The sequence below is a fragment of the Etheostoma cragini genome, chromosome 22 (assembly GCF_013103735.1).
Source record: "Etheostoma cragini isolate CJK2018 chromosome 22, CSU_Ecrag_1.0, whole genome shotgun sequence".
NCBI classification, from domain to species: domain Eukaryota; kingdom Metazoa; phylum Chordata; class Actinopteri; order Perciformes; family Percidae; genus Etheostoma; species Etheostoma cragini.
Genome location: NC_048428.1, coordinates 12,395,544 through 12,422,491, shown reverse-complemented (window position 1 = coordinate 12,422,491; position 26,948 = coordinate 12,395,544). Strand labels below are relative to the sequence as shown.

At 41.6% G+C, this 26,948-nt stretch overlaps 1 protein-coding gene across 1 annotated transcript in view; it reads left to right on the top strand.

Annotated features, from left to right (window-relative positions):
• Window positions 1-3,412: 3,412 nt before the first annotated feature.
• kcnb2 (potassium voltage-gated channel subfamily B member 2) overlaps window positions 3,413-26,948 on the top strand; it is an 82,644-nt gene continuing 59,108 nt past the window's right edge. The window contains exons 1-2 of the mRNA XM_034862146.1: window positions 3,413-3,805; window positions 4,860-5,569. Coding sequence (XP_034718037.1) covers window positions 4,985-5,569 — 585 coding nt within the window. The 5' untranslated portion in view covers window positions 3,413-3,805; window positions 4,860-4,984. The remainder of the gene's footprint in view (window positions 3,806-4,859; window positions 5,570-26,948) is intronic.

Here is a 26,948-nt window from a genome sequence, read left to right as displayed (position 1 = left end):
CAAATGTCCTTGATATTGTTTTGGGATTTGGTAGATGGATGGTTACATTGTACATACTTAGACCAATAAACCCCCTGGAAACTGGCAAACATAAGTTGCATTTGAAACATACATACACCAAAGCGTGTTTATTGTGTTGTGTGTATTTTTGACACATAAGGTGTCATTGGCAGCATCAGAGGTGAACAGGTGTGTTTGGCGGGATGAATGGCGAGAGAACGTAGATTAATGACTCTAGTCTGCAGCAGACCATTATGTTGAAGGCCACTGCTGCCCACTGTGGGTGGGTGGGTTGTGTGGACCTTGACATGGCCAGTAGCTAAAAATAGCCTAAGAGAATAAATAGGCTGCTGCTATGGCATGTTTCCTCCCTCTTATTGACAAAAAAAAACACAGGCAGTTACAGACAAAGCCTCACACACACACACACAAAAATACACACACATTCACACACACACACACACACACACACACACAATAGTACATACTGTACTGAACCATGGAGTACTTACAAAGTCTTCAAGCTCACAGTTGGTGGTCTCACATCAAGCCCAGTCATGGGTCTTCCCCAACTTTGAATTAGACAGAATAACAAACCTTTGAAAATTACGTGATATCCAAGCCTTTAAACTACCATACACTGACAGCTGGCAGCAGAAGAAAAAAGAGTGGGAGAGAATCTTGACCACCTATGTGTTTTCCCCACTTTAATTTTACAAGTATTCAACTTATTGCAACTCCCTATGAATAGAAAGGTGTCCCACATTGATTGAATGCTTATTATTGTAAATTAAATGAATGCAACTTTTGAGCCCATCTCCTGCAGAAGCTCACAGTAAATCACAGCTACATTTCTTGTCCTCTCGCTTTCTCTCTCTCTCTCTCTCTCTCTCTCTCTGTTTCTTCCGCAACACAAACCCATTTTACATGAAAAACAATGTGGCTTTTTGGTGTAGATCTGCTCAGCCTTTTTACTTTATCTATGAGCACACAGAGATCTTTCTAACGAAGGCGTTATGAACACAGAGGATGGTGTGTCTCTTTTATGTGCTGACAGCGTCAGAAGCAGAAGATGTGGGGTGCAAGTGTGTCCATGGTGTTGTTTGGATGATGGAGTGGACACATTTTATGACAAATTGAAAAGGGGAAATACAGCAGGCAGTGACGGCTCAGGGATTAGGCAGCCGCTGTAGTCAGTCAACCCTTTTTTGAACTGTGATTGATGGGAACACGCTTCCAAAGAGACGAGGTATAGAGATGGCTGTTAGGTTACCTCCTCACCTTTGAATTCTTCTTCACTTTTCTGTCTTCACACAACGAATGTACCATGTACTGTAAAACTCCTGCATGGCGTTCAGTTTTCATTATCATATCACATCATTGTTGTCAGGGGTGTATAATATATTCTGATAAATCCAGACTGCAGAGGTTAATTGACCAAACAGTTGAGTCAATCACTTTCAGCCACGCTAGCCCGTAGGTTTATCTGGCTCAATGGCCCAAAGTGATCCCTCAGCATGAGGAAACACTTTGGGCCAAACACACTTTGGTTGCTATGGCAGCAACCCACACAGGCACACATGCCCACATTGTACACAGGAATTAAAAAGAAAAAGCCTGCACAACGTCATCTCCATGAAACACTCTCTAAAAAAAATAAACCATTTTGTGGTCTTTTGTAACCTGCAGTGCATCAACACATTTCTATATAGAAAGTTAGTAATTACAGACATAAAGCTGCTAACTAGAGTTATTCCACCCACTCGGCGGCTTCAACTGCCCAGAGAACCTGTGCACACAGGTGGTATTAATATTGAGCTGGAAGCATTTATTGAACAAATTTGATTTGTCTCCACACAGCGCATTTGCCGTTTTGCATAATCCCGCTCCGCTGACTATTTTCTACCAACATCACTGGTACCTTGCTCATCATGACTCATAGGATGGCTGACAGTTTGATAATGATCAATAACAGGGGGACACAGTCAATTGCTTTCCATCATTTCCCTGTACCTAAAGTAATTAACAACTATGTCATCAGCGTAGTTTTGTTGTCATCAAGACAACAACATCTGTCAATTAGGGGTTTACTGCTCCTGAGCACTGTAAAATAAAGGTTATCCTTGTGGGGGAGAAAATGGCAAACTTTGTCTGGTAAACATTGTGTTGTTGTAAAAAAAAACAAAAAAAACTTTTTTTGCTTTTTAGATGCATATTTTTACACAACTCCTAGCCTAACCCTCTTGCTCCATTCACATCAAATTTGCATGCAGTTTATATGTGCTGAAGTCCCCTTTCAAATAATTCATCAGGTCCATATGTGATTGCTATAAATGTGGTGTGGAATTCTTCAGATATTATATCTGCATATGCCCAAGTGACATCTGGACAGCGTTAAAAGCGTTGGACTTAAACACACAGCCCACGCAGTTCAGACATGGTAGCCTATACATGCACACAAAGGCTGTGATTAGTCACAATGACGTTATTGACCTCTTGTCACTGGAAGGAAGGAACATGGCAAGGAAATCAATTACACATATGCATTGTATAATCACATTTCTTGGAAAAATGCTTGGCTAAGGGGAAATGTTCAACTGCTAAGCTTTATTCAAGGAAATATCATTGCTGTATTGAACTGATATGAAGGGTATAAGAGAGAACACTCCAGCAGGTATAAGAAGGGATTCATCATTTCATTTTTATTAATTTGAAACCAGGGAGTGGGGAAATCCTTATATGTTGATAGCTAATAGAGAAGATGGGGTTTGGGGCAATAAGGTGCATCTGCCTAAGTTTATTATTTAGTTGTCACCTTTGAAGTTTCAGCTGTTGTAGTTTTCCAGTAATGGGTGGCAACACTGCGAGTATGTGGGAGAGTTGTGGGGAGAAGTAAGCATGTATGTGTTCTGAAGTTATATTAAATAATATTTTCTATCAGTCTTTAGGGACAATTCTTCGCATGGCAGCAAAGTAAAAGCCCAGGCCTTATCCAGGCCGCATTGCATGTCATGGTCATTTCACTAAAAGTTGCCTGTGGCAAAGTGTGCACTTACTGTATACTCTGCCACCAACACTTTCAAATCAGCCTTTATGGGGATGTTATTTCTAAGATGTGAACTAAAAGGTTATGGCACGTGTGTGTGTGGTTTTGTTTCTGTTTGTGTGCAAAAGCGGTTGTTAGTACTACAGCCTAATTTATGAAATCTCATAATCAACTTTCTTTGCGTCCATACTTCACCCTGCGCCTACATCCAGAGTTCCATGTCACACATCTCGAATTAAAACGAGTTGGTTTCATTTAGTTGTGTAACGGAATATGATCTACATTCAGGCTTTCACCATATGGCGAAGCCCACGTGCACCCCTCTGCTCCTCCTCATGTACTGTAGTATACACCGGGACACTCCGCAGTTCGCTTATCCCGTTCCTTCCCGTTCCCTTTACGCGCACGACGTCTGCAGTGATTCACAGTGATTCAGTAAGCCAGTCTTCTCTGCACTGTGTGCGCAAGCTTTTGGTTGAAGACAGCCAGGACTCTTCCCACAGTGTTCTGATGGCAAAACAGCGATGGTTCTGTTCGGATGATCATTTCTAGAGGAAGACAATCACGCTTCCCCCCCCCCTCTCTCTTCTCGACTCATTTTAAACAAAATGTGGGACGCGCGTTGTCTGCGCGGCGTCCGCGGAGTGCTCTCTTCAGTCGTTGCCGCTTGACTAAAGGGGGATCCCGGCACCCTTTCCATCCTCTACTCCCTTAGGAACAAGAGGAGTTTGCATGCAAAAGGTGGTTTATCTCGGCAAGGTGAGAGAGATTATTTTTCTTTGACATTTTTCTTTATATTGGTACTTTGACAGTCGGAACAACCGAAAAAAGGTTGCGAGTGCAAATTGTTTAGACTGATTTAAATAAAAGGTGTGGATCATAAAAAACCTTCCTGGACATAAATGTTTTAGCGTAACAGGTCTGCAATGCTTCTGAATGTATAGGATTGCGGAGCAAGTAAAGACACATACATTACTAATGTGTTTCCACCGCTTTACATCCCTCCCTATGCTCAATTTATTCAATTTGCATAGTCAAATTGTCTGTTTTGGCCATCGTGTGGTACAAATAGTCAAGCAGTGTCAAATGTCACTAAAAGCTGTTGCATTCACGAAGATCCACTTATGTGCATTCTGTAAGATGATAAGCCCTGTTCCTTATAAAAATGGTTCAAGTAATAATAAACTTTAAATAATGTTGAGGACTTACATAAGTGCTAAGGACATTCTAACCCTTTAGTATACAAATTTAAATGTTACACTGTGGCTCTTTTGTGATGTGCAAGGGGTCATGTTTGTCATAAAATGTTATTGTTATGACCTAAAGTGGCAAGGGAAAATATAATAAAAAATGAATAAATATGACTCCAGAAGTTGCTGTCACAAACGCCTCCTTGATTTAAATAGTAAGAACACACAAGCATTTCAAGGTTTCTTTCTGTTGATTTGCTTCCTGATCTACCACCGAGTCTCATTTTTGGCCGATGAGGCTGCATATGGAAAGTAATGCTCCAACAGGAGTTCATTGCTTTACTGCAGCCATAACAATACTGGAGTGGAGTACAAAGCAAGGCAGCCATATAGACTGTTAAAACAAAATCATTGATTCTGCCTAACGCCTTCTTTGAAATCGATAACCCCTGTGCAGCTGTTACTATTTCTAACTGTCAGTTTAAAGTAACAGGTGACTGTGTCTTTCTGCTGATTAAAAGGAGCTTATCAAAGCATAAAAAGACACATTTTGCTAAATAACAATTTGATCAATTTGTGTCGTCATTAAGTCATCTCACAAACTGTCTCCTTTGTTTTCTCAGCCATGGAGGGACTTCCCTAAAGAGGATCCAACTTAGTTCCAAATTTGCGGACCTTTTTGTTTTAATATTTTCCTTTTTGTGTGTCCTCGTAACATCTTCCCCAGTAAGTCTCCTTTTCCATCACCATGGCTGAGAAGCTTGGACCAGCAGGGCTCAAGCCCCCCAACATCCGAACCTCTCCCTCCCTGCCCCCCGAGCCCATCGACATCATCCGCATCAAAGCCCGCTCCCGTAGAGTCCGCCTTAACGTCGGGGGTCTGAACCACGAGGTCCTGTGGCGGACCCTGGACAGGCTACCTAGGACCAGGCTCGGCAAGCTTCGAGACTACAACACCCATGAGTCCCTGATGGAAGTCTGTGACGATTACAGCCTGAACGAAAATGAATACTTCTTTGACCGGCATCCGGGGGCTTTCACTTCCATTCTGAACTTTTACCGCACAGGGAAATTACACATGATGGAGGAGATGTGTGCCCTTTCATTTGGTCAGGAGTTAGACTACTGGGGGATTGATGAGATATACCTGGAGTCCTGCTGCCAGGCCCGTTATCACCAGAAAAAAGAGCAGATGAATGAGGAGCTGCGGCGGGAGGCAGAGACAATGAGAGATAGGGAGGGAGAGGGAGAGTTTGATAACACCTGCTGCTCAGACAAGAGGAAGAAGCTGTGGGATCTCCTGGAGAAGCCCGGCTCCTCAGTGGCTGCCAAGGTAGGGAACCAAAACTGGAAGTGTGATCACACCGCCCCCATCTCACATTTCCTGAACACATTTGAAGCCGAACACTCTGCCTGGATCATAACACATTACAAGCACACTCATTAAAAGCCTACTCCCACCTGTAAAAAAAATTCATCATGAGTTCATCAAATTTAATGTTAAACAGGCGTGCACTGTACTCTCATCAGGTGTTCACTGGTGCCATCTGTCTGCTTTACATCTTTGCAAGTGGCAACAGTGGATAGGATGGATTAAACATAGAGGAAGCTGCAGTCTTTGTGTAACAAAATGTGTGTGGATGTGGGAGAAAGTGAGCAGAAGAGATGAATGAAACGTGCAAGCAAACGTCATGGTGTAAAGTAAAATGTGTAGTTCTGCCAGTGACACATTAGTAATGGAATCACTGCATGAGCTTGACTTAGGCTCCATTTGTTTTGACAAGTTACTGTAATTGGTAGGTGCGTGAGCTTCTAGTGTTGCTTTTTCTGCAGAGTTAAAGTTTGTCCGTGTAGACCAGATCTGTCAATGTCAGTCAGTGTCAGTCTGATTGGACGAGTCAGTAAAAGGACAGGATGATGTCCAAAGTCTGTCGTAGGTGTACCAGAGAATACTGTTAATTCTGAAGTCATTTACTGTGTTTACTTTGAGCTAATTTATGCGGTTTGTCATCAATGCTTCTCCCTTCTTACGTGCAATTTTCATTCGCACATGATAAATCTCACATAAATCAAATGACTGTGTAGCAATGTCCAGGCTGATGATGACATCTCTTTCAAGTCCTCATCCACCTGCCCTTCATCCCAGCCCCCATTCTGACTTGGTCCTCAATTAGGTAGGTAAACCTTGATGAAATCCGAACACCAATAATTTACCTTTTTTTCTCCATTATCCTGATCTCATCATCGGGCAGGGATGACCGGGTCTATTTTCCATGTCAGAGGATCATAAACACTGTGTGTGTGTGTGTGTGTGTGTGTGTGTGTGTGTGTGTGTGTGTGTGTGTGTGTGTGTGTGTGTGACCAAAATGATCTTCCATGTGGGGGAAACACAGCTCCTGGTGTGCTGTTCATGTGGGGCATTGTTGTGGCATTTTGGAAATCCTGATAGATTAAATTTCAACCCCTGGTGCCTTGTGTATTCCACTTTAAAAAACAATATAAATATGGCACTGAATACATAAAGTTCAAATCTTTAATAGAGCTGCTATATGTGTTTTCTCTTCCTTCCTGTATTATTCCAGCATAGCTTCGCTTGTTTACCCTGAATCATCTAGTGATTTGTGATTGACAAGGAATCCCGCCTCAGCTTAATAATTCTATTCAGCCTTCAGCTGTACTGTATATCACAAGAATCAATTATGAGGAGGCTGCCGATATCTAAGGCAAACTCTTGTGACAGCACTGGGGTAATTTGATACGCTGTGTGATATTTAAACTGATTTACCTCCTCAATGCAATCTCCCATTATCCAGACACATCTCAGTATTGCTGACCTGTTCACTACCGTGTGGGGGAAGCCTGTGAAACCTTAAAGGGAAATCCCACCTTAATTCAAATTGACATTCCGCTGAGTGCACTTCGAGGAGAACTTGAACGTGACTCTAATGGCTTAGCCTTGCAATCGCACTAAGGTTATCCACAGCTGAAGGAACATTTAGGAATCGACTGGCGGGGCCACTCGACTCGTCAGATGGCAGCTCCCTGAGGTCAGGGAAGCCTTTTGTGGGGCACGCACAATGCAGTGAGAACCCTTAAAAGCCCTTGACCAAGGAAGCACCATGACTAGGCTGGTACACATCCGTGTGCTTTTATACAAAGCAACCTGAGCCCTTTGTCAAATGCATTCACAGAGTCTACTGGTGTACACATATTCTCTCTCCCTCTCTTTTTCTCTCACTCCATTTCTCCTACACTGCCTTAATCAGATATTAGAGTACGCTGTGCTGCTCTATAGCACCTATGGCTCTCTCTGGCCTTAAATAAAGGTTAAGCATGAGAGGACTGACCTTTTCAGCATGGTCAATCAAGTAAGGATTACATTCATCAGCAATAACAGCAGTGCTCACTTTGGGAGTACGGGTAGGTCCTCCCAGAATGGAAAAGATTAAAGCTAAGTGGACGATGCACCAAGAAAAAGTGGTTGAAAAGAGGGGAGCCGAGAGGTGAGAGTTGAGAGAGAAAGCCACAAGTGAAGGAAGAGAGGTGGTGGCGGAAAATATGGTGGTAGCGGAAAGCCCTGAGAGAGAGAGAGAGAGAGAGAGAGAGAGGGATAGAGAGATGCAGTCATTTACAGCTATGCCTCAGGATGCTGAGCTGGATCTTTGCGAACCTTTCCCAATGAATAATGAATGCAATGGTCAACACAAAAAGGACACTGGCTGATGCAGTTGCTTCTCTGTGTAACTGCGTGACTTTGGGTTGAGTGCCCCCACGGTGTAAGAAGGATCGGGGGGGGGGGGGGGGGGGGGGGGGGGGGGGGGGGGGGGGGGGGGGGGGGGGGGGGGGGGGGGGGGTAGTTTATGTCTGGTTCTGGTAACCAGTGCTTACTAGTGCTTGGTAGGGCTTGTCACAAATGAGCATTCAGACTCCTTTATGTTTACTCCGGCATGAGCTTTTACCCTTATTAAAAAAACAAAACTAATAAACAAAACAGTCTTTCTTAAGTGCTACATCTCTGCTCTGTTAAGTATCCCTATAACTTCTAGCCATGTGCTACATTAAATTATATAGGAATAGAGTGGCACTCTCAACATCAAATGGATGTTGCCATTGTTTCCTTACTGTGGGCTATAATTTCTATTAATCCAGTAGAACGTGTCATCCTTGATATTGAGCCAGAAGGATTTGTGCTGCCCTGACCCTCTTTTGTTTACAGTGAGTCACGGGTGTAGTTGTACAGCACTACACTTAACACATAAAAGGAAGCCATATCTAAATTGCCGGACTGCTTTTTTTTCTATTTCCCTGTATAAATGTGTTACCATCATTCCTGCAGAGACTGATCTCATAACTTTGTAAAGGTAGTTTGTAACCCATAGCTTATGTTTTTCCACTGGAAGTGTATTTTGCCTGTGTGAACTGTAATAAGATGCATTTCTTTCTGTGTTCAGGTAAACACAGTGATATGAAGAGTGTAAATTACTGTATATCAGGACCTCACCAACCGTTAGCCACACAAAAGTGGATTTAGTAGGAGCTTTAACATTAACATATGAGTCAGTGAGTCAGACACTGTACCTGGCATTATAAATGAATGATATTAGGTGCTACATTTAATGCCTCAGTTGTAATAGCATAATTTGCAAGAGCAGCGTGTTTTTATTTTGATTTGTGTTCATGCAAAGCTTCTACGTTATAAATTATCCCCAGTTTAAGGTTTTCTTCACTTCACAAGAGTCCATCCAGTCTGGGCAGTGTGAGAAAGTAATGGCCAAGGATTCAGAGCGTTTAAAGAGATCAATGTTTCTACTTGTCAGACATTTCAAGTTGGGTTTTCCATCTCCCCCCTCCCCCCCACACCAGCCATGTTCTGCATTCTGCTTGCTCTTAATGTGGATGCGTACCATTACTTTCCCCTTTATCTAATAATCTAGTCTAGCTAGTGGGAATGCTGAGCAATGGGCCTGTATGGGGGCAGACTTGTGCTGTTTGGTCCTCCCACGCTTGAAAACAGCCAAAGTCAGTCCACCGTAGACACTGTTGATGAGGATGATCACACAATGTGAGGGAGCTGTAGCATATTACTCTAACCGGCACCTCAAATGGCAATCTTTGTAAATTTTGTCAAATAGAATCTCTGTTGATGCAGTGCAGCCACAAAATGCACATTGTTGTTTTGTTGATTGATTTATAGAATCAGCACAAGTGAAAAGATTAATGCATTAAGTGTGACAGGAGCAAATTCAATGAGCCCACTGTAACTTAGCTCACTGCAGATAGCCTCCAACTCTGCACCCTCCCAGGCTTTTATAACACTGAAGCAAGCATTTGGTCTTGTGTGTGTGTATTGATGTAGTTACTGATAATAGGGGTCAAAGGAAAGGGAGACGGTAATAGGAAAAGTAAAGAAGAGGCCTTCAGTCAGCATTAAGTCCCATTTTCTGTACAGTATGTGCCCCAAAGTCAAATTCAAGCTGCATGTCCGCTACCTTGCATTTAATTATCATCCTTTCATCTCTGCATGAATTGCGGTCAGTCTTCAGAAGGGTAAATCAATAGGTATTGGCATTTTACGGAAGAAATGCTCTCAGCTTGTTACATTTTTGCTTATTTTGTAAAAAAAAAAGAAAAAAAAGAAGCCTGCCCACTGGATCTTGACATTGACTGTGTGTTTGTGGGTTATTAGCATGTCCCAATGTTTTTAAGTCAAGTTGATGGCTCTATGCAAGAGCAGCTGATAAAAACTCTAACCTGAAGCAGTTATTATTGAACTTTTGAATCTCATTTGGCAAGTTATCAGAAGGCATTGCAAGAGGTGAGTTTGTCATTTATAGAGCACACCTTCTTCCCTCCTGCAGCCTCCTAGTTACATAAGCCTTCCAGCGGCCATCTAATCAGTACAGCCTAGCATTTAGGCACCAGCACCTAAATCCTCTTTACCCTGCAATCATAATCAGATAAGAGAGGACCTCCTAGATTATAGGTGGCATGAGTTCTTATAGTCCCTGCATGGGCAGAGGCTGCATCATTTATCATCTGGATGTCACTTTAACCAAGTCCTGTTCACCGCTGTCTTTCTTTTCTATCTAGAACCTCCAACATTAGGATTATCTTGAATTAAAATCAGTTCTGTACGGGTTCATTGAAAATGGTTATTTATGCAATATTGGGGTTGAAAGGAAGTGAAAGCCCTTTTAAATGCAATCTGGTGTCAGTTTCATACCTTATATACTTGGGCTGTTTCATTTGTTTAAAGCATTTCTAAGCGATTCTTCTGTTTTCGTAAAAAAGTGGCTGATTTGTTGTATATACACAGCAAATACTCACTAGTTTGTTCGGCTAATTACTCACTCTTAACACAAATTTCCCCATATGGACAACAGACTGTGCAAGTGCTGTAAGCAGTGCAGAGAGCACTTTCCACGCTCTGCAGCTTAGTCAATACTGTTTGAAATATAGTTATATTAATAAGCAGCAAATGCCCTACTATATACCATACTTTCATAACAATAGCGTTAGTGTTATCTGTTGACTGTGATACACTCACATCACTTTAAAATCTATGGAATGGTGTTTTGTAGCTCAGTTTTACACTCGTGCTCTGGGTGCATTTGATTTCTGATAGTGTTGATGGAACACTGTATTTACTGTATAAAAGTAAAAATGTTTGTGGAAAAGAATACACACAGGAACAATAAATCAGCAGGTCTTATCATAAAATCAATTTTTGAATTTGAAATGATCTGAAAAAGCTTGTCATATTATCTCTTAGCTGACTAGATCTCATTTTGGTTTTACAGAGGTTTCCCAAAGTTATGTTTAAATGATGAGGAGGTTAGGACGCTGCAGCCCTTTATTGATCTAACTATAGCATTGTATCTGTAACTTTAACTTGCAGGGTTCAGAGGGAAAATTTGAGGTGAGGAAAAGGAAGTGTTGATGACGAACCAGAAAGGCTATCGATACTGCAGCTGACCCTTAAAATTGATCTGTTAAAACCATGCTGTTGTACATTTTTAATAATTCCACAAATGCTCATTGATTAATGTGTTCAGTGCACATCCATTTTCTCTTTTTGCTTTGCTTTGCAAAAGTAATCAGCAGCTGCTTTCTTCCACTTTCATGATTACCAGTGGGAACTTGCATGCAATGGAATTACAGTCTGGATGCAGCTAGCGGCAATGGTGTCCCAACAGAGCCTGTATTATTGCACTTGAACATGCATTTAGTGATTCATGAATGAAGACATCATTAAGTGAAACCCATGACCCATAACTAATAAATACTATATCATTTGCACCCTTTCAGGAACAGAGAAGGGAAAGAACAATGGGCAAACTGGATTCAGTTTAATTCACAAACTCACTATAGCAAGTCTAGAATAAACAAAATAGCCATTGGCCAGATGGTTATAGAAGCCTTTAACGCTGAAACATCATGAGTAATTTTCCAATCATCCTCAGAATAAACCCTCACATTTCCTAAGATTCCTAACAAATCTGTGATGACTATGGCTTCAACTAAGGATAAACAATCCATTATTTGCATCCTTTCAGGAGAAGAGAAGGGAGAGAACAATGGGCAAAACTGGATACAGTTTAATTCACAAACTCACTATAGCAAGTCTAGAATAAACAACATGGCCAATACAAGCCAAGGCTAATGAGTGGCCAGATGGTGTAAGAAGCCTGAACGCTGAAACCTCATGAGTAATTCTAGCATCTTCCTCAGAATACACCCTCACATTTATGATCCTAACAAAGCTGATGGCTGCAACTAAGCATTATTGTCCTAATCAGTTCATCTGTCAATTGTTTTTCAAGTGATCATTTTGTGTATAGCATGTTGATTTCACAGTGCCCAAGGTAAGATTGTGAAATTGTAGTTGTGTTTGTGTCTACCTGTCAAAGTAGTCACTGTCATTTCAGCTCTGTTTTGGTCTCCACCAACTCCCAAATGGAAATATCTGGCTCTTTAGCTACTAAATGCTCCACTATGTTAACCAGCTAGACGCTAACTTTAGCTGTCTGCTGTTTGGTGCTGAGCAGGTTGTCTACAATAAAATATTTTAATTTAAAACAACTCTATATGAGCTGTTAGAGAGAACCAAAACTTTAAAGTTGGAGGCTGGAAAACAGAAAGCAATGATTTAAAAATGCTCAAAGCTCAATAGAGCTAATGGGAACTGCAGAGTCGGGAGTTTATACTCTGTGGGTTCATTATTACATTACATCACTAAAAGAAAAATATTGATTATGGCCTCTTCAAGTAAGCATTAATCATGTTCCTACCATTTCTTGTTACACACTTTTCTATGAGCACACATCAAGCCTGCAAAAGGTCCAGGAGATATAAGTTGGCGAAAAGCCCCACGTTTGAGCACAGTCAAAGCGAGACATAAATCCCACTGAAAGAGGGACCAGGAGCCAGCAGCGCTAGCTGGCTCTGCCAGCTTGAGTGACACTCTGGGTAAGAGGCTAATGCGTTCTTTCCTCCTCTTGACGTCCTCATCTTCTACCTGCTCTCCTGCTCATTACCTCAAATGCTGCCTTGTGAGTTTAGCGCACCATGTCTTTTGCTCTTTTTCTTGTCCCAGAAGGCATTGGAAATAGGGAGAGACGGGGAGAGGACAGGTTTCTATTTGTGCTTCAGTGAACCCCCTTTGCATACTTAAACAAACACTATGTAGTCTACTCAGTCAGTCTTCCACACCTCTGCACATACGTCTACATTATGCCCTCCTAATAGCACACAATTGGGCGTGCCCATTTTTGTGCTTCCACGCATGCACACACACACACACACACACACACACACACACACACACACACACACACACATACACACACACACACACCTCTTTATCTGAAAGCCTTTGAATACTGCTGAGCCAGCTTTCTGTGGTGGGTGCTACGATATAGTGAGTGCCTCACTCTCCCCATGCCATCTTGCTTTCAATATCCTTCATTTCCTCTTCTTTCCCTGTCCACTATTTCCTCCTATAACTCCAACCTCCTACGCTCTTTCATCTCTCTCCTCCCATCCAAATTTTATTTTATTTATTTTATTTTTTGGAGCTTTTCCAGCAAAAATAGACAGGACAACTAGATGAGAAAGGTGAGAGTGAGGGGGAAGACATGCAGGAAATTGTCCCTGGTCGGACTTGAACCCTGAACCACTGCATCGAGGCACAAATCTCTAAATATGTGTGCCTGCTTCACCAACTGAGCCAACCCAGCCAAGCGGCCCGATCACATTTCTGTCTTTATTTACTCGCATGGGGAAAGCTGAATTGTGATCCAGCCCACCATTCCATCATGCAAGCAGTGATATGAGACTGCATTGGTATTCATTGTGCTGTTTTTACATTTGGCTCTTTATCAATCATATTTATGATTCAGTGCCACTGGTCAGAAGAGTGCTTCCTCGGGAGTCTTTACTTCCTGCAGCACAGAGGTCTCGTATGTTTCCTGATATCAAATCTGAGTGGCTTTCCATGCAAAAAATATGCAAACAATACAGACACCTTGAAAACTGAGTGGTGGAGAAGCAATAATCAAGTGATACATATTGAGTGTACTTGCTAATAAAAGGGATATCCTATAAAAAGAAAGCAATGTGTAATCAACTTCATTTGACTTGTTTCCTCGGAAATGCTGTGTTTGCGTAGTTCCCATGGTGACCGTGGTGTGCCTTGGTGACTTATCAACACCCAGGGAGCAATTCATCTCTATACATGCTGTGTGAGAGGCAGAGCAGGTGGTAACTCAGCCCCCACGACCAACAACAAATGAAAATGCAAGGGATGCTGTACAGTTTCAGCTCAGTTCAGGTTTCACTGACATAAACTTGCCCTCATGATTTGCTTTGGCACTGGGATGATGGGAAGTGTGTTTGGTCATTTCTACCAAATGCTTTAATGGCTCTCACTGACTCTAAAATTTCCTGCTATTGTGCGGCGGAGATGAGTTCAACCACTCACATTTAGAGTAGTAGCTGCTGTGATATGATGACTGTAAAACACCTTTCACTCATTTAGTTGCGCCAAGATGGAAGAACATGTCCTCCAAGTTCAAGTTGGGTTAGTGTTTTTTTATGTGAAAGAAAGAGGAAGAATGGTGCCTTCCTTCTTGCGGCCCGGCTCTCCATGGCGATCACAGGGTCTCCAGAGCTTCAGCAGCAGGACAGGGACTTGATTTAGTGTGATAAGAGAAATGAATTTATAACCTCTGCTATGAGAAGGAGGCTCTCAGGAAGTGTAAGAGTAAAGACAGATAAGGCAGATTAGTGGTTGAGAAGGGTTAAAGCCACTTGTTAGTCATTGCCTCATGAATACTGGGTGACGAAGCAGAAGCTATTGTGATTGGGCAACGGATTTCCTCACATTTCCCTCTCACCACCTCCTCCTCCTCCTTCCTAGTCTTTTCCTATTATAGTTCTTCTGTTGGACCACCACCATTTCCACACACCGTCTTCCCCTCTTTCTCGCTTTGCTTTTCTTCTGTCATAGTGATGTTGGCGTCACTGTGGGCTATGTTGCCAGCTGTTTGCTGTCTCCCGGCACCCCGGGAAGTGACACAATAAATTATTATATCTCCTGCTCTGTTGTGAGTGTGTGAGCCTCCCGCGTCTTCTGCTGAGCCACAGGAGTTCCTCAGTGCTGACCAATGAAACTGCCTCGCTTCAAATGCTTTAATTCCCCTTGAATTTCAGTTCTTCCGACACATATCTGACATTCATTATACAAAAGGTTCATCTTAAATACTGTATTCTCATATACAGTCATGAAAGTTTAAGCACTTTGCCTGCCCGGAGATATTTCTGCTTATTTCAAGAATTTCTTTACTTAAATTTTCTTGAGCTATGTGCCAGTGTCTGTTCGTCCATCCACCACTGTGGTTCATATAGCTAGCTACACATGTCCAAGTTGTAAGTTGTCCAAATGCCTTTCAAAGAGATAGACATTCCCAATAGCCCCAGCTGTACTGTTATTGCAAATTAGCAAATGTTAGCATGCTAACATACTAAACTAACATGGTGAACATGTTAAACATAACACCTGATTGACATCATGATATTGGCATTTTTATTGTGAGCATGTTAGCATGCTGACATTAGCATTCAGGTGTTCCAAAGTACACACACATTTTCTTTTACTCACTTCACTTGTATTAAAAAACAAGTTACATGTATTTATTTTTATTCAAAAAAAATCATATTGGATCACACCAAATTGTTTGTACACGTTTTTACTTTGGAAAAATACATTTTTCAAAAAGTTTAAATAAATAACTAAATTTAGTGCATGTCCTCAACCCAAAGGTCAAAGCTTTAATCCCCCTAACAGCTAGGGGATACACTATTAAAATTAATAACTTTATATGTTCTATTCATCCCATTTTCCTGTGCCGTTCAGTTTACATCCAAGCCATTAATGAAATCAGTAAATCAGTCAAACGCATCACAAAATGTGCCCTCCACTGGAGCTGTGCGTCTTTGCGTCTAGTGAGGCGAGGTGACGAAAGGCATCGATAGAGTCTTTTGGCTCCCTAGTGCGATTGCAATCAGCTTACTTCCATTGAAAAGATCTGGCTGGCCCGAGGGCACACAGGGACGAAGACACACACTGAGAACATGTGACCGGTGTCAATGTCAGGAAGCCAAGGAGTTGGCCAAAGGATCAGTGTCTAACACACCTGAAAGGTCACTTTACCATCTGCTTTTGTCTGTTGTACAGAATGTGTGTGTGTGTGTGTGTGTGTGTGTGTGTGTGTGTGTGTGTGTGTGTGTGTGTGTGTGTGTGTGTGTGTGTGTGTGTGTGTGTGTGTGACCAAAATGATCTTCCATGTGGGGGAAACACAGCTCCTGGTGTGCTGTTCGTGTGGGGCATTGTCTTCAAAGTAAATAGAAAATGTGTTTATTTGATTTGAAGTGTTTTCAGGCAGAGCACAACACACATTTTCTTCGTGGTTTTCTAGTACTGCCAGCTAAAGAAGTATGTGTCCTCAATTTTTGCAGGATCAGGGAAGTTTTTGGTCTGTTGGGTGTTGACATTTGGTTGAAGCCTTGCCAATCGATAGGATGACTCTCAGATATTGACCGCAGTGTTGGAAGGCGCGACGGTCTTGTTGTATTTCAGTGTACAAGGCCGTGTTGTATGTACAGTGCAAGTGTCAACCATATAACACCATGGACTAAGCCCACTGTGGTGATGATTTTGAAACACTTGTACTAATATTTGCTGTTTTATTAGCAGATATTGTGTATTTCTGTCAGGATTCTTGTATTTATTTTTCTGAATTAGGTGCTACTTTTATAGCTCTTTTCTTTATGTGATTCACTGTTGATTCTCTTTATGGCCTTTTTTGATTATCCACATCTCTGATGTGCTTGTTTACTTCTTCAATATTGCCCTTCACGTTACCTTAGTTTCCTCCGATCATTCACCCTTGCTCCCATATCACCTGTTTCCGTTTCAGTCTCCTCTCTTTTGTCTTTCCAGACACTTTTTTGAGCTTTACGGGACTTCTACACCTACAGTTTATGTATTTAATTCCCAATGTTTGCTGGAATATAAATCAGCCAAACTCACTAGATGTCCGTTCTGCCTTGCACTCGCACATGCCAGTCCTGCCTGCTGCTTCTGGCATTGATCCAACTAAAGGTTTTAAAAGTATACTTGTTTTGCAATAAATCCCCCTTGAGTTGTATGACAGTATCTAAAGGCCACCTAACATTTTTAAAGTGCATATTATGAAAAAAATTACTTTTTGGGAATTTGGGGTGTTATTTTGTTTCTCTGGTGCTTTCACACGTATCCAAATTTTGAAAAAAAAAAACTATCCTTGCTGTTTTGAGCTAAATACGGTTTCTAAATGTCCTCTGCCTTCAGTCTCCGGGTGAGCTGTTATAACTAACCGTAGCATGCTAGCTTGTTCTCAATAGCAAAACACTGCTACAGCACACACTAGTTCATCATAATCTAGAAAGAACTACTTACATGTCCCTGTTCTGCAGGTATTTCACAAGTGCGCCCTCGTTTAGAAGAAGTCTCCCCGCTAATCATGCCTTGTACTGACCAAAGTTTGAGAAAGAGTTATCTAGCGGGTGTGATCTTACCTAGCTACTGTGCATGTGCATCTCCCAACAAGATAATATAGAAGTGAGATGTCTCACTTTGTAACTAAAACAAGTGAGATGTCTCCCTCTGTAGCTAAAACAGAGACCGAAACACACAGGGTGAAAAGAGGATCTGCAGCAATGTAAAGTAACAAAAACATAGTGCTTTTTGAAAATGAAACCATGTAAACCTATTCTGGTAAAACCTAAAACTACAACCATGAACCTGAAAATGAGCATAATATGGGCGCTTTAAGCATCTCTAGTTTTCACCCCCTGTTCCACAGTATTGAATAAGGTGCCTGAAATAACAATACTAATGTTGATGGGTGACTGTTGATACAAAGCAAAGTAGCCGGCTGTTGTCACGTTTCCAGTGTTGCTATTCGCGCCATTTTGAGTGGTTGCTTTCACCCACTGTACAGTAAGTAGTCTTGCTCTATTTAGATCACACTAATACCGCTTTAAAACTGCATTAATGTTGCCATAAAAGTCATTTTACGCCACAGATAAACCTTAGCATTAAAAATGCTTAACACTTTAAGGTAGATGTAAAGGATAGCTCACTTCTAAAAATATAAACAAGGCAGCCAGTGCCACCGCATTACACATTCAGTGAGAGTAAACAGCAGTGTCCAATCGCAGAAAATGAAACTTGAAAAATCTAGATTTTCACTGTCCGGAAATACAGGGAGATTAGGAGTTCTCATTTAAACATATAGCTGCGATGTGAATGGGTAAAGGCTAATGCGGATTATATTGTGAAGCATTAAATAGGGTAAGGCAGTGAATCATCGACCCTTAGATGCATGATTCATCTCCTCTGTTATTACCTCAATATGTATTTATTCCCTTTCTTCACATGTCACAGCTCACAAAACCCTGGTCTTTAATTTTTGTTTAAATGTGCAATTTTATAAAGTAACGCACTTCCAGGATGACATTTTGTTGTGTGCCTGTGTATGTATGGGTATGTGTGTCTCAGAAGGCATATTAGTTGAATTTTAAACTAGTCTCGAGCACACAAGAGTACATAGACAGATTCACGTATGGTATGCACAGACTGAGAAATATTCAAACAAGACAGATGAAAGACCAAAAAAGATAACGATGGTGTCAGTTTAATTTCCATTCCTTTGGCAGCAACTTTGTTAACTTGAAAGATCACTTTTTCCCTCAGGATGCTGAAAAGTACAAGGATGTATTCATCAAAAGATTAGTAGTCATCTGTATTTGTGTTTGACATGTCAATTTAGTTAACTTGTATTTATTTTTTATTTGTGTCTTGTTCCTCGCCTTGAGATTCACTTTGCTCTTATATCTGTGAGTTTACCACCAGATTTACAGGTCAACCCAGCTGAAGAATCCCGTCAGAGTTGGAGGAATGTGCCTGGAGAAACAGCACACACTTTGGCAGCGGAAAGTTGTGACAGAGGAATGCTGTTTATGTTTAATAGTTTAAAAGTTTCATAAATATTAATTTAAAAATGTTTACCATTTCGCTGTGTTTAAGTAGGGTGCCGATTTAATCATGGCGGTGTAATTTGTCTTGTTGAACACAAGAAAATTCCACAAATTACTCCTTTCCTAATTGAAAGCTGGAGTCTTCTTGCAAGGATTAACTGGTGCCGAGAGGTATAAATCCAGCCTCCTGTCTATCTGACTGACATGCAGACACCCCCCCAACCTGATGTGCTGCCACCCTAATCCCCTCTGACGACACTACAGACTCTGAGAACAGAAATTGTCAGCTGCGACATCCCGTCTGCTCGTCAACGCAACAATCACGCTCCCATGACGGTAGTGAATCAATTGGCATTGGTGCATATATCAGATTAAAGCTAAACAGGGTCAAAGGTGGGCATATTAAAACAGTCTGTTTAGCTTGTCTAATAGAAGGCCAAGCAGAGGCTTAGAGGTAATGAGGGACATTGTGGATGCCTGGGGTTCACTGCCCAATCTGGTGTCATTGGCTTCTCAGTCTCCAGGCTGAACAAAAATCAGAACATGTGGAGGAACAGGTGGAGGTGAAGGTTTTTTTGTTTTTTTAATACATGTTGCCTTACCCTAAAGCTGCTGTAAACAACCTATTTGCAATAACAATGGGTCAGATGACTGTGTAATGTGAAACATGGATATATATATATGTATATATATATATATATATATATATATATATATATATATATGTATATGATTGTTCAGAAAACAAATGGCGTTTTTCCATTAATGGTACCTGCTCGACTTCCCCAGCTCAGCTTGACTTGACTTGGCCGTAGTGCCCCGTCCTCCTTTTTCCATTGCAGCTTAGTACCGGTGAGGTAAGCCGTGGCAGGTCATCATAGCAGGAAACTGCGGTGACATAACGCAACACACACACAGAACTTCGAAGGTGTGTTGCTTTTGATTCTCGGCGTGTTGCCACAGCCAGAAGACAAATTAGTTTCTAATGAACCTGGAAGCAGCATAAAAGATAAAAAAAAAAGAAAAACGCTGGCTAAACTATTTAAACCCAGTGCTAGCAATGACGCAGTGAATGCCCAGTGTTTTTTTTTGCCTCCAATGTTGTCTTCCAGGCAGATTACCCTAACCTTAACTCTAAACATAACCATTGCCGCACTGCATGGGAGGCAGTGTTGGGGGCAAAAAACACCAAACACCGCAGTGAATAGTGACGATTCTCTCCAACCAGTCAGTAGTCTGCAGGTTTTCACGTCACCTTTTGGTATCACCTCAGTTTGCTTGGAACCTTGACTGTGGTAGTACTACAAAAAGTACCTGTTAGCAGTTACCAAAGACTTTTTTGTAATGGAAAACCCAAAAAGGTGAGTAGAGTCAAGGCGAGTTGAGTAGGTACCATGCAGTGGAAAAATGGCAAAAGATACAGACACAATTAAAGATGTATGCATATATGTACTGCATGCACATTTGTATTTAAGAATGTGTTTGTCTACTTGCATGTGTGCCAACATTTATGCCTCTTTTCCAGGATGTAGGTAGGTAGCCTGCATACTTGCAGAAACAGACGTATATAAATTATTTTTTATTGGTCCCCACAAGGCCCTGTACTGAAAGATACAGTGTACAAAGCTTGCAGATTACATTAGTGCACTCTGCATATATGTGGGTATAGTGTGTGTGTTAGTGTTCATGGCCGTGTAGGACTGCAAATGCAGCACACTGTACCCAGCCATGTAGAACATTGCATGGACAGCATCATGCAAAGCATGTTGCATTTGAAGTGCTCTGCCGCAAGCGTGGCACTCCATTTACAAGAATACATTTAACATCATCTCAATAGCAAATGTCAAACAAATTTCCTTTAAGTTCTTTGTCCTTTCAATTAAACATGAGCTCTGTTTGATCTAACGTTTTGCTGAGACAGGTTTTTTTTCTATGAATTTGAATAGTATAATAATGATGATCTCCAATCTCAACAGCCGTAGATATCTGCTCTGTGCTCTGACAAAGCACTCATTCGTATCTGGTGGCACCAGCAAAGCGCTATTGTAATGGAGGAGTTGATAAGGGAAATCTACTTTGATATCAAATATTGATGGCCAGGACATACTTATTTGAATTGCAACAAAGTGCTCGCAGACACAAACAACGAGCTTTGAATAAAGAAAAGAAAGAAAAAGATCTCCACCGCCTGTGGAGGGAAATACCACAGGCGGGGGGCGGGGGGGGGGGGGGGGGGGGGGGGGGGGGGGGGGGGGGGGGGGGGGTGACTGCAGCAGTTGGACAGATAAAAGCGTGCTATAAAGAAGAGCGGTAGACACAGTTTCACTGCAATGGTACTTTGGTGGAGGTCGTGACTCAGTGACCATAACATGGAGGGGGCTCCTATCCACAAGATTTTACAGATAGTTTCTCCTCTCCTTTCCTCTCCTGCTTGCAACTGCAGCCAGACTCCCTCAAATAGTGTTTGTTGCAAGCCACGTAGAAGAACGAACATGGGAGAAAAACACACAACTGAGGTGCAATCACTTGTCCCAACTCTATTTAGTTGATGCTCACCACTCTCTCTGTCTCTCTCTCTTGGCCACAACAAAAGGAGGTAAATGTTTAATGACCCTGTGTGTTCTGCCTGCGCCTTGAAGTATACCACTCTTTGCAAAGCAAATGTTCCTCTGTGGATTTGTACAGTAGCCCACTAGAAAGCCTGTTCATTTCCTTAACCATAAGTGGATGTACAGTTGTTTCCCATTTTACGTGTCTCCTCTCCTTCCTGTGAGGTCTTGAAGTTGTGAGGTTGTGAAGGTCAAAGCTCATGTTGTATCTCATATCTATATATCATTTTTATTACACGAGGCATATTTGCATTCAGCTGAATAGGCTTAAATATGACAGGGCATACTGTACAGTAGTACAAACAGAGCCAAGTCAAAGTGTCAGATTCAGTTGGATCAACTGCCATAAAACACAGGAACATCAATTCTATAAATCATTTTTAATTCCTCTCATTTATTTCTTCATCTCATCCATCGCTGCTTTATCTGCTTATATCTTCTTTTTCTTCCCCTGATGCCAATCCCTTTTTCCTGGACTCTATTTGCTTCCACCCACACGCCCACCCACTATCCTCTGCTCCTCTAGCCAACAGAGAAAACTGCCCTGCATTTTACCTCTCCCCTGTGGAGGACACTGCATGTAACCTCTATCATCCCAAACAGTATGTTACATGTGTACTTAGAACTAGTTAATATTTCATGCAACAGAAATGATTCCCGAATTTGTCCTGTTTTTTCAAATGTGGCCCTGCTTGTGTGTGTGCATCCTCTAACCCTGAGTGAATTCTGAATGACACAGGCCCGTGCAGCAAGAGTGCAAGTCATCACACCACCTAATCTGAGGCGACCACGTAACGCAATTTAGGCAAATTAGTAAGTGAGCCATGCGTGCGCCAGTACTAATCTGGCATAAACAGAGTGGGCTATTTAAAGTTCAGTCTCCACTGTGACAAGTAAAATTAAGCTCAGCTACAGTGTGTACGGGTATCACTTTATCATCCTGATAACTTAATCCCTTCTTTGTGTAGTCATGCAAGAGGCAGAGATGGAGGGGATGCAGCTGGAGGTTGGATGGGTGTGAGTGTGTATTATTAAGCTCATGAAAGTCTGGCCTGAGCACAGCAAAAGGAAAATACTGCATATCTCTGGTGATACGAGAGAGTGACGGAAAGGGAATGACTATGATGGGCTTTGATAGTGATGGATAGCAAGTTGTTATTATGCTTCCGGTTAAAAAAGAGTTTTTTTACAAAAATGTAGAGAATATGAAACTTGTCTGCGGTTAAAGTTGACGCAGCATCAAAGGAGGTAGAGGGAGTGCTCGACTCAGATAGTGGGATGTCTAAACACCTCGCACTCCCACACAAGTGCTTCCAAGAAACTGAACAACCCAGTGAAATTGATGTTTACTTAATTTCGAAAATACGCTTTCAGGCTACTAGGATATGTGGATGAGGTTGTGTCTACGTATGAGTGTGGTGTACACATTTTCCTGAGCCCTATTGCTACTTTCTGTGCCGCTGATTAGCATTTAATCACTCTATGCTGCAGTGTTCATTTGACCATAATATAATTATGGTTATATCCTCATGCAGGGCTGTGTAATTGTCGGCTAGGGCGTATTATTGCAGGACAGGGTATGTGGAAAATGGCAAAAGTTGATGAACTGTAGCACACAAAACAAAAAATGTAAATGTGTGGATGAAACATATGAAGTGGGAGAGGTGTGGAGAGAAAGATCAGAGGAAGCAGCAGGAAGTGAAAGAGAGAGATGAGAGAAAGAAACAAGATGGTGGGATAGAGGGCGGGGGGACTAATGTGTCCTTCATGGGGTGAGGCTGGACAGAAATGGCTCAGCGTGGAGCTAAATTGACTCCATTACAGGAGCGGTGCACCGGAAAGCATTAGTGACATCACCCACCCATCCCAGACAGGCAGCTACCACTGGGAGCAGTCTATCTGCAGGATGCAGCAACTGCTGTGGTTTAGGCTTGTTTACTGCTGCTTTGCATGTTTTAGACACTGGGGGAAAACAACATTTTCACCTGCAGTGAATCATGCAGGCACAGAAATGCATGCAACATCTGTATTGCACTATATGTATTACTGTACATAAACACATTAGCATGTGCCGGTGTGCTTGTAGTGAAAATGCTGTAAAGTCATTTGTAAGTCAGAAGAAATATGCCCTACTGGGTTTCAGCAGACACAGTTTATCAAAGTTTACTTTTGTATTTAACATATCTGCTCTTGAGATAATTTGATATTTCAATAATTCAAAGTCATTTATCAACTTTTAGTTGAGTACTATGAAGATATGAGGGCTGCAACAAAGAATTATTTTTATTAGTGATAAATTTGCCAATTATTTTTTCAGTTAATTGATGAATTCTTTGGCCTATAAAATGTCAGGAAACAGTGAAAACAACTTTTGTGATTTCCTAAAGCCCAAGCTGACGTATTCAAACCGCTTATTTTGTCCAACCAACAATGCAAAGCCCAAAACTATTCAGTTTCTTTGCTAAATAATAATAATAATATAAATAATAATAATAATAATAATAATAGTAATAATAATAACAATAATAATAATGATAATAATGATAATAATAATACATTTTATTTATATAGCAACATTTTTGCATTAATTGCAACAAAAAGTGCAAAAAGTCAGTTTTTGATGCCTTAACTATAATTTTAGTGTCTAGAAACAATGAACATTTGTTTTTGTTTTTTTTGCTAAAACAGTGGGACGCACAGCTGAGCTGGTCTGGCCCTGGTGAAGCCAGCCTTCTTTGAGAAATCTATCTGGACTAACATCCAGTATATAGCTGCTGAATCCATGTGTATGTTAGCCTGTGTTTCACAGAAAACAGGTGCAGTTGTTTCTACACATAAAACCATCCACACCTACACTAAAAGCAGAGTGACTATATTCAAAATCTGTGCTAAATCCTACCTGCAACCCAGGATCAACAGCAACACGCTGGAATCCTTATCGCCTCGGCCCCAGTGCTGGATTGCTCATGCACAGGCTTAAGAAAAGGTCATGCTACCACAAATATGGGAATCACATGCCTTTGTGTCATGTTGCTTTGGGTATTTGTTTCCTAATACACCATATGGTTATATTCATTAACTAAGCCTGATTAGTGATACCGTGACAGATTGTGTGATATAAATCAATCTCTCTTGTCCCAATTTGTCAATTAATCTGGATCAATACAGTTTAAATGGACTTTCAATTTTACCCGGTTTCCAATGTCATTTCTTTTATTCTGCCATTCATTTTTGCTTCACACTGTGTTCCAACTGTTGACTCATAACAATGGGGGCTTCCTCTGAGTTCAGGCCCTTTAGTGTTATTTATAGATGCAGAAACGACAAGAGGGAAGATGTTACCAAGACAACAGTGGATACTTTCACACTTTACACTGGATTGGGTTGAATGGAAAAGAAAGCATTCAATTATGTCTCTTCCTTTACTGCGATACAGCTGCCTGATTATAGAGACAGAACATGCCCAAGCTGGTAAATACATCCAAACAGAGACGAGTGTGGAACAGAATGTGCAGCATGTAAATACTTTTCGGACAATAAGACCTCGTAAAACAAATCCACCAGCTTTTGTCTTTGCCTCGAAACTGTTTGTGTATCAAGTTTGTGCCAAACTTAGACGAAGCAGTGTTGTCGTTGGCATAGCCTGCGCTCCACGTTATCCAAAACAGTCAACCCTGAGATGTTAGCTTTGCATTAGGGACGAGCAACATGAGCATAGTAACGAACAATGAAGGGCAGAAAAATATGATGTGCACCAACGAGCAACTTATTAGGGAAGGTTAGAGGAATAATTATGCAGCTGTAGTTAATTAAAAGGAGGTCTTGGCAGATCGAGCATGTTAGACACAAAGAGCACAAGATGGCAAGGACATTGGGAATGGTGCAGCTGCGTTCTTTCTGGCGACTGGCCCAAGCCTCCGTTTGGCCACGGACTCTCCTCCTTTTTTTCCCGATCAATTTACAAAGCCCGACCACCTGCTCTCTGTTCTTAGCCGGACCAATTTCCATCTGCTCTTTTTTGAAGTTCCTACAGTAAGACAAATAAGCCAGAGGAAGACAAAGGAGGGAGCTCCTCTCAAGGTTAATAAAACAGAACTACATAGTCTACATGGCTTATCTCTCGAGCCCTTTCCATTATTGATGCCTTTTTCCAGAAGAATTGTAGGGGTGCTGATTTCAGCCAGCTGATTTTGATCCATAAGTGACAGTCATGGATTTCCTTTAGAGGAAAATATCTGCACAAAATGTCCAACTATCCTTCATACTTTAGCAGACTGTAGTGCATGTCCTGTATATCATAGTTTAAATTTCATCCATCCTAATGGGAAATATCCCCTTAGATCTTTTGTTCCAGCATAACATTTGATACCTCTTGATAGACCCTAATCCTCGTGTTTGTCTCGCTGTCATTTTTGTGTTGGAGAGAGCACCAACAATAGAGATTATGATTCCGGTTTTGTGTTGTCCATGGTGAGTAGTGTAGTAATTAGCGCATCAGAAGAATACAGAGGGACATTCTGGTCTTTACAATTCACTTAACCCCTATTATCTGCACTGATTTGATCTTGTCCCCCTCCTTACTCTCATTAGCAGGGTAATTATCAAACAGTGGCAGAGCCCCAAGACACAGAACCAGAGCACAACATTTAGGTGGAGCAAGATAGCTCTGTTATCATACCTCTATTAATTAGACACATCCTGACTCAGCGGTTGTTCTCTGAGTCTCCTGTAGGATCGGAAACTTCTAACACCTGCAGCACTGTGTCTCTGTTGCTGTGCGATCAGTGCCCCTGGATCTCCTCATTTGCTAATAACACAGTGACCCTGCTGCAAGTGTGATTCTTGTGGGCCCTATCATTGCAGGACGGCACTCCATCACCACAATTAAAGCTTTATGTTTAAAGTCGCCAGGTCACCCACTACAGAGGAGGTGAAATGAAAGACGCTGCATGTTAAAGGGGGCTTATGGGAAAGCGGGCATTCAGGAAGAAATAAAAGGAGGGCCGGTGTGCATTGAAAGGATAGTGGGATTATCTGTCCTTGCATTTATGCTAATAAAGACGTTTCCTCCTTCACAGTGTTTAACAGAGAGGAAGGGGGTTATATTTTATCAGCAGAAAAAAGAAAAAGAATGATGATGAAGGGAAAAGAGAGAGAAATGGGGAAGGGAAGAAAGAAGAAATAGTTGTAATGAAAGGCAAAGTAAAGGACAGATGTCTTTTGATGTTGAGTTGGTTTGGCCCCGGTAAGAGGCCCATCTTTATTGTTCAGGTGCACTTTGCCCAGATCTAAAACGGGCTGACTCGGACGACTCTTTGGAATCCTATGAGGCTTATTTCCTTATCAAAGAGAGCTACCTCTTAGAAACCGTGACTGTGGGGCTGGCACACTGTCTGCCCTGTCAGTTTATTTAAATGAATGCAGCTTTTGTGCAAGCTAGTCAGGAGAACAGGTTGAGCATTTCATACATTTCCATTTCTGTCTTCGCAATGGAGTACCGCCTCACTTTGCTCTAGCTGA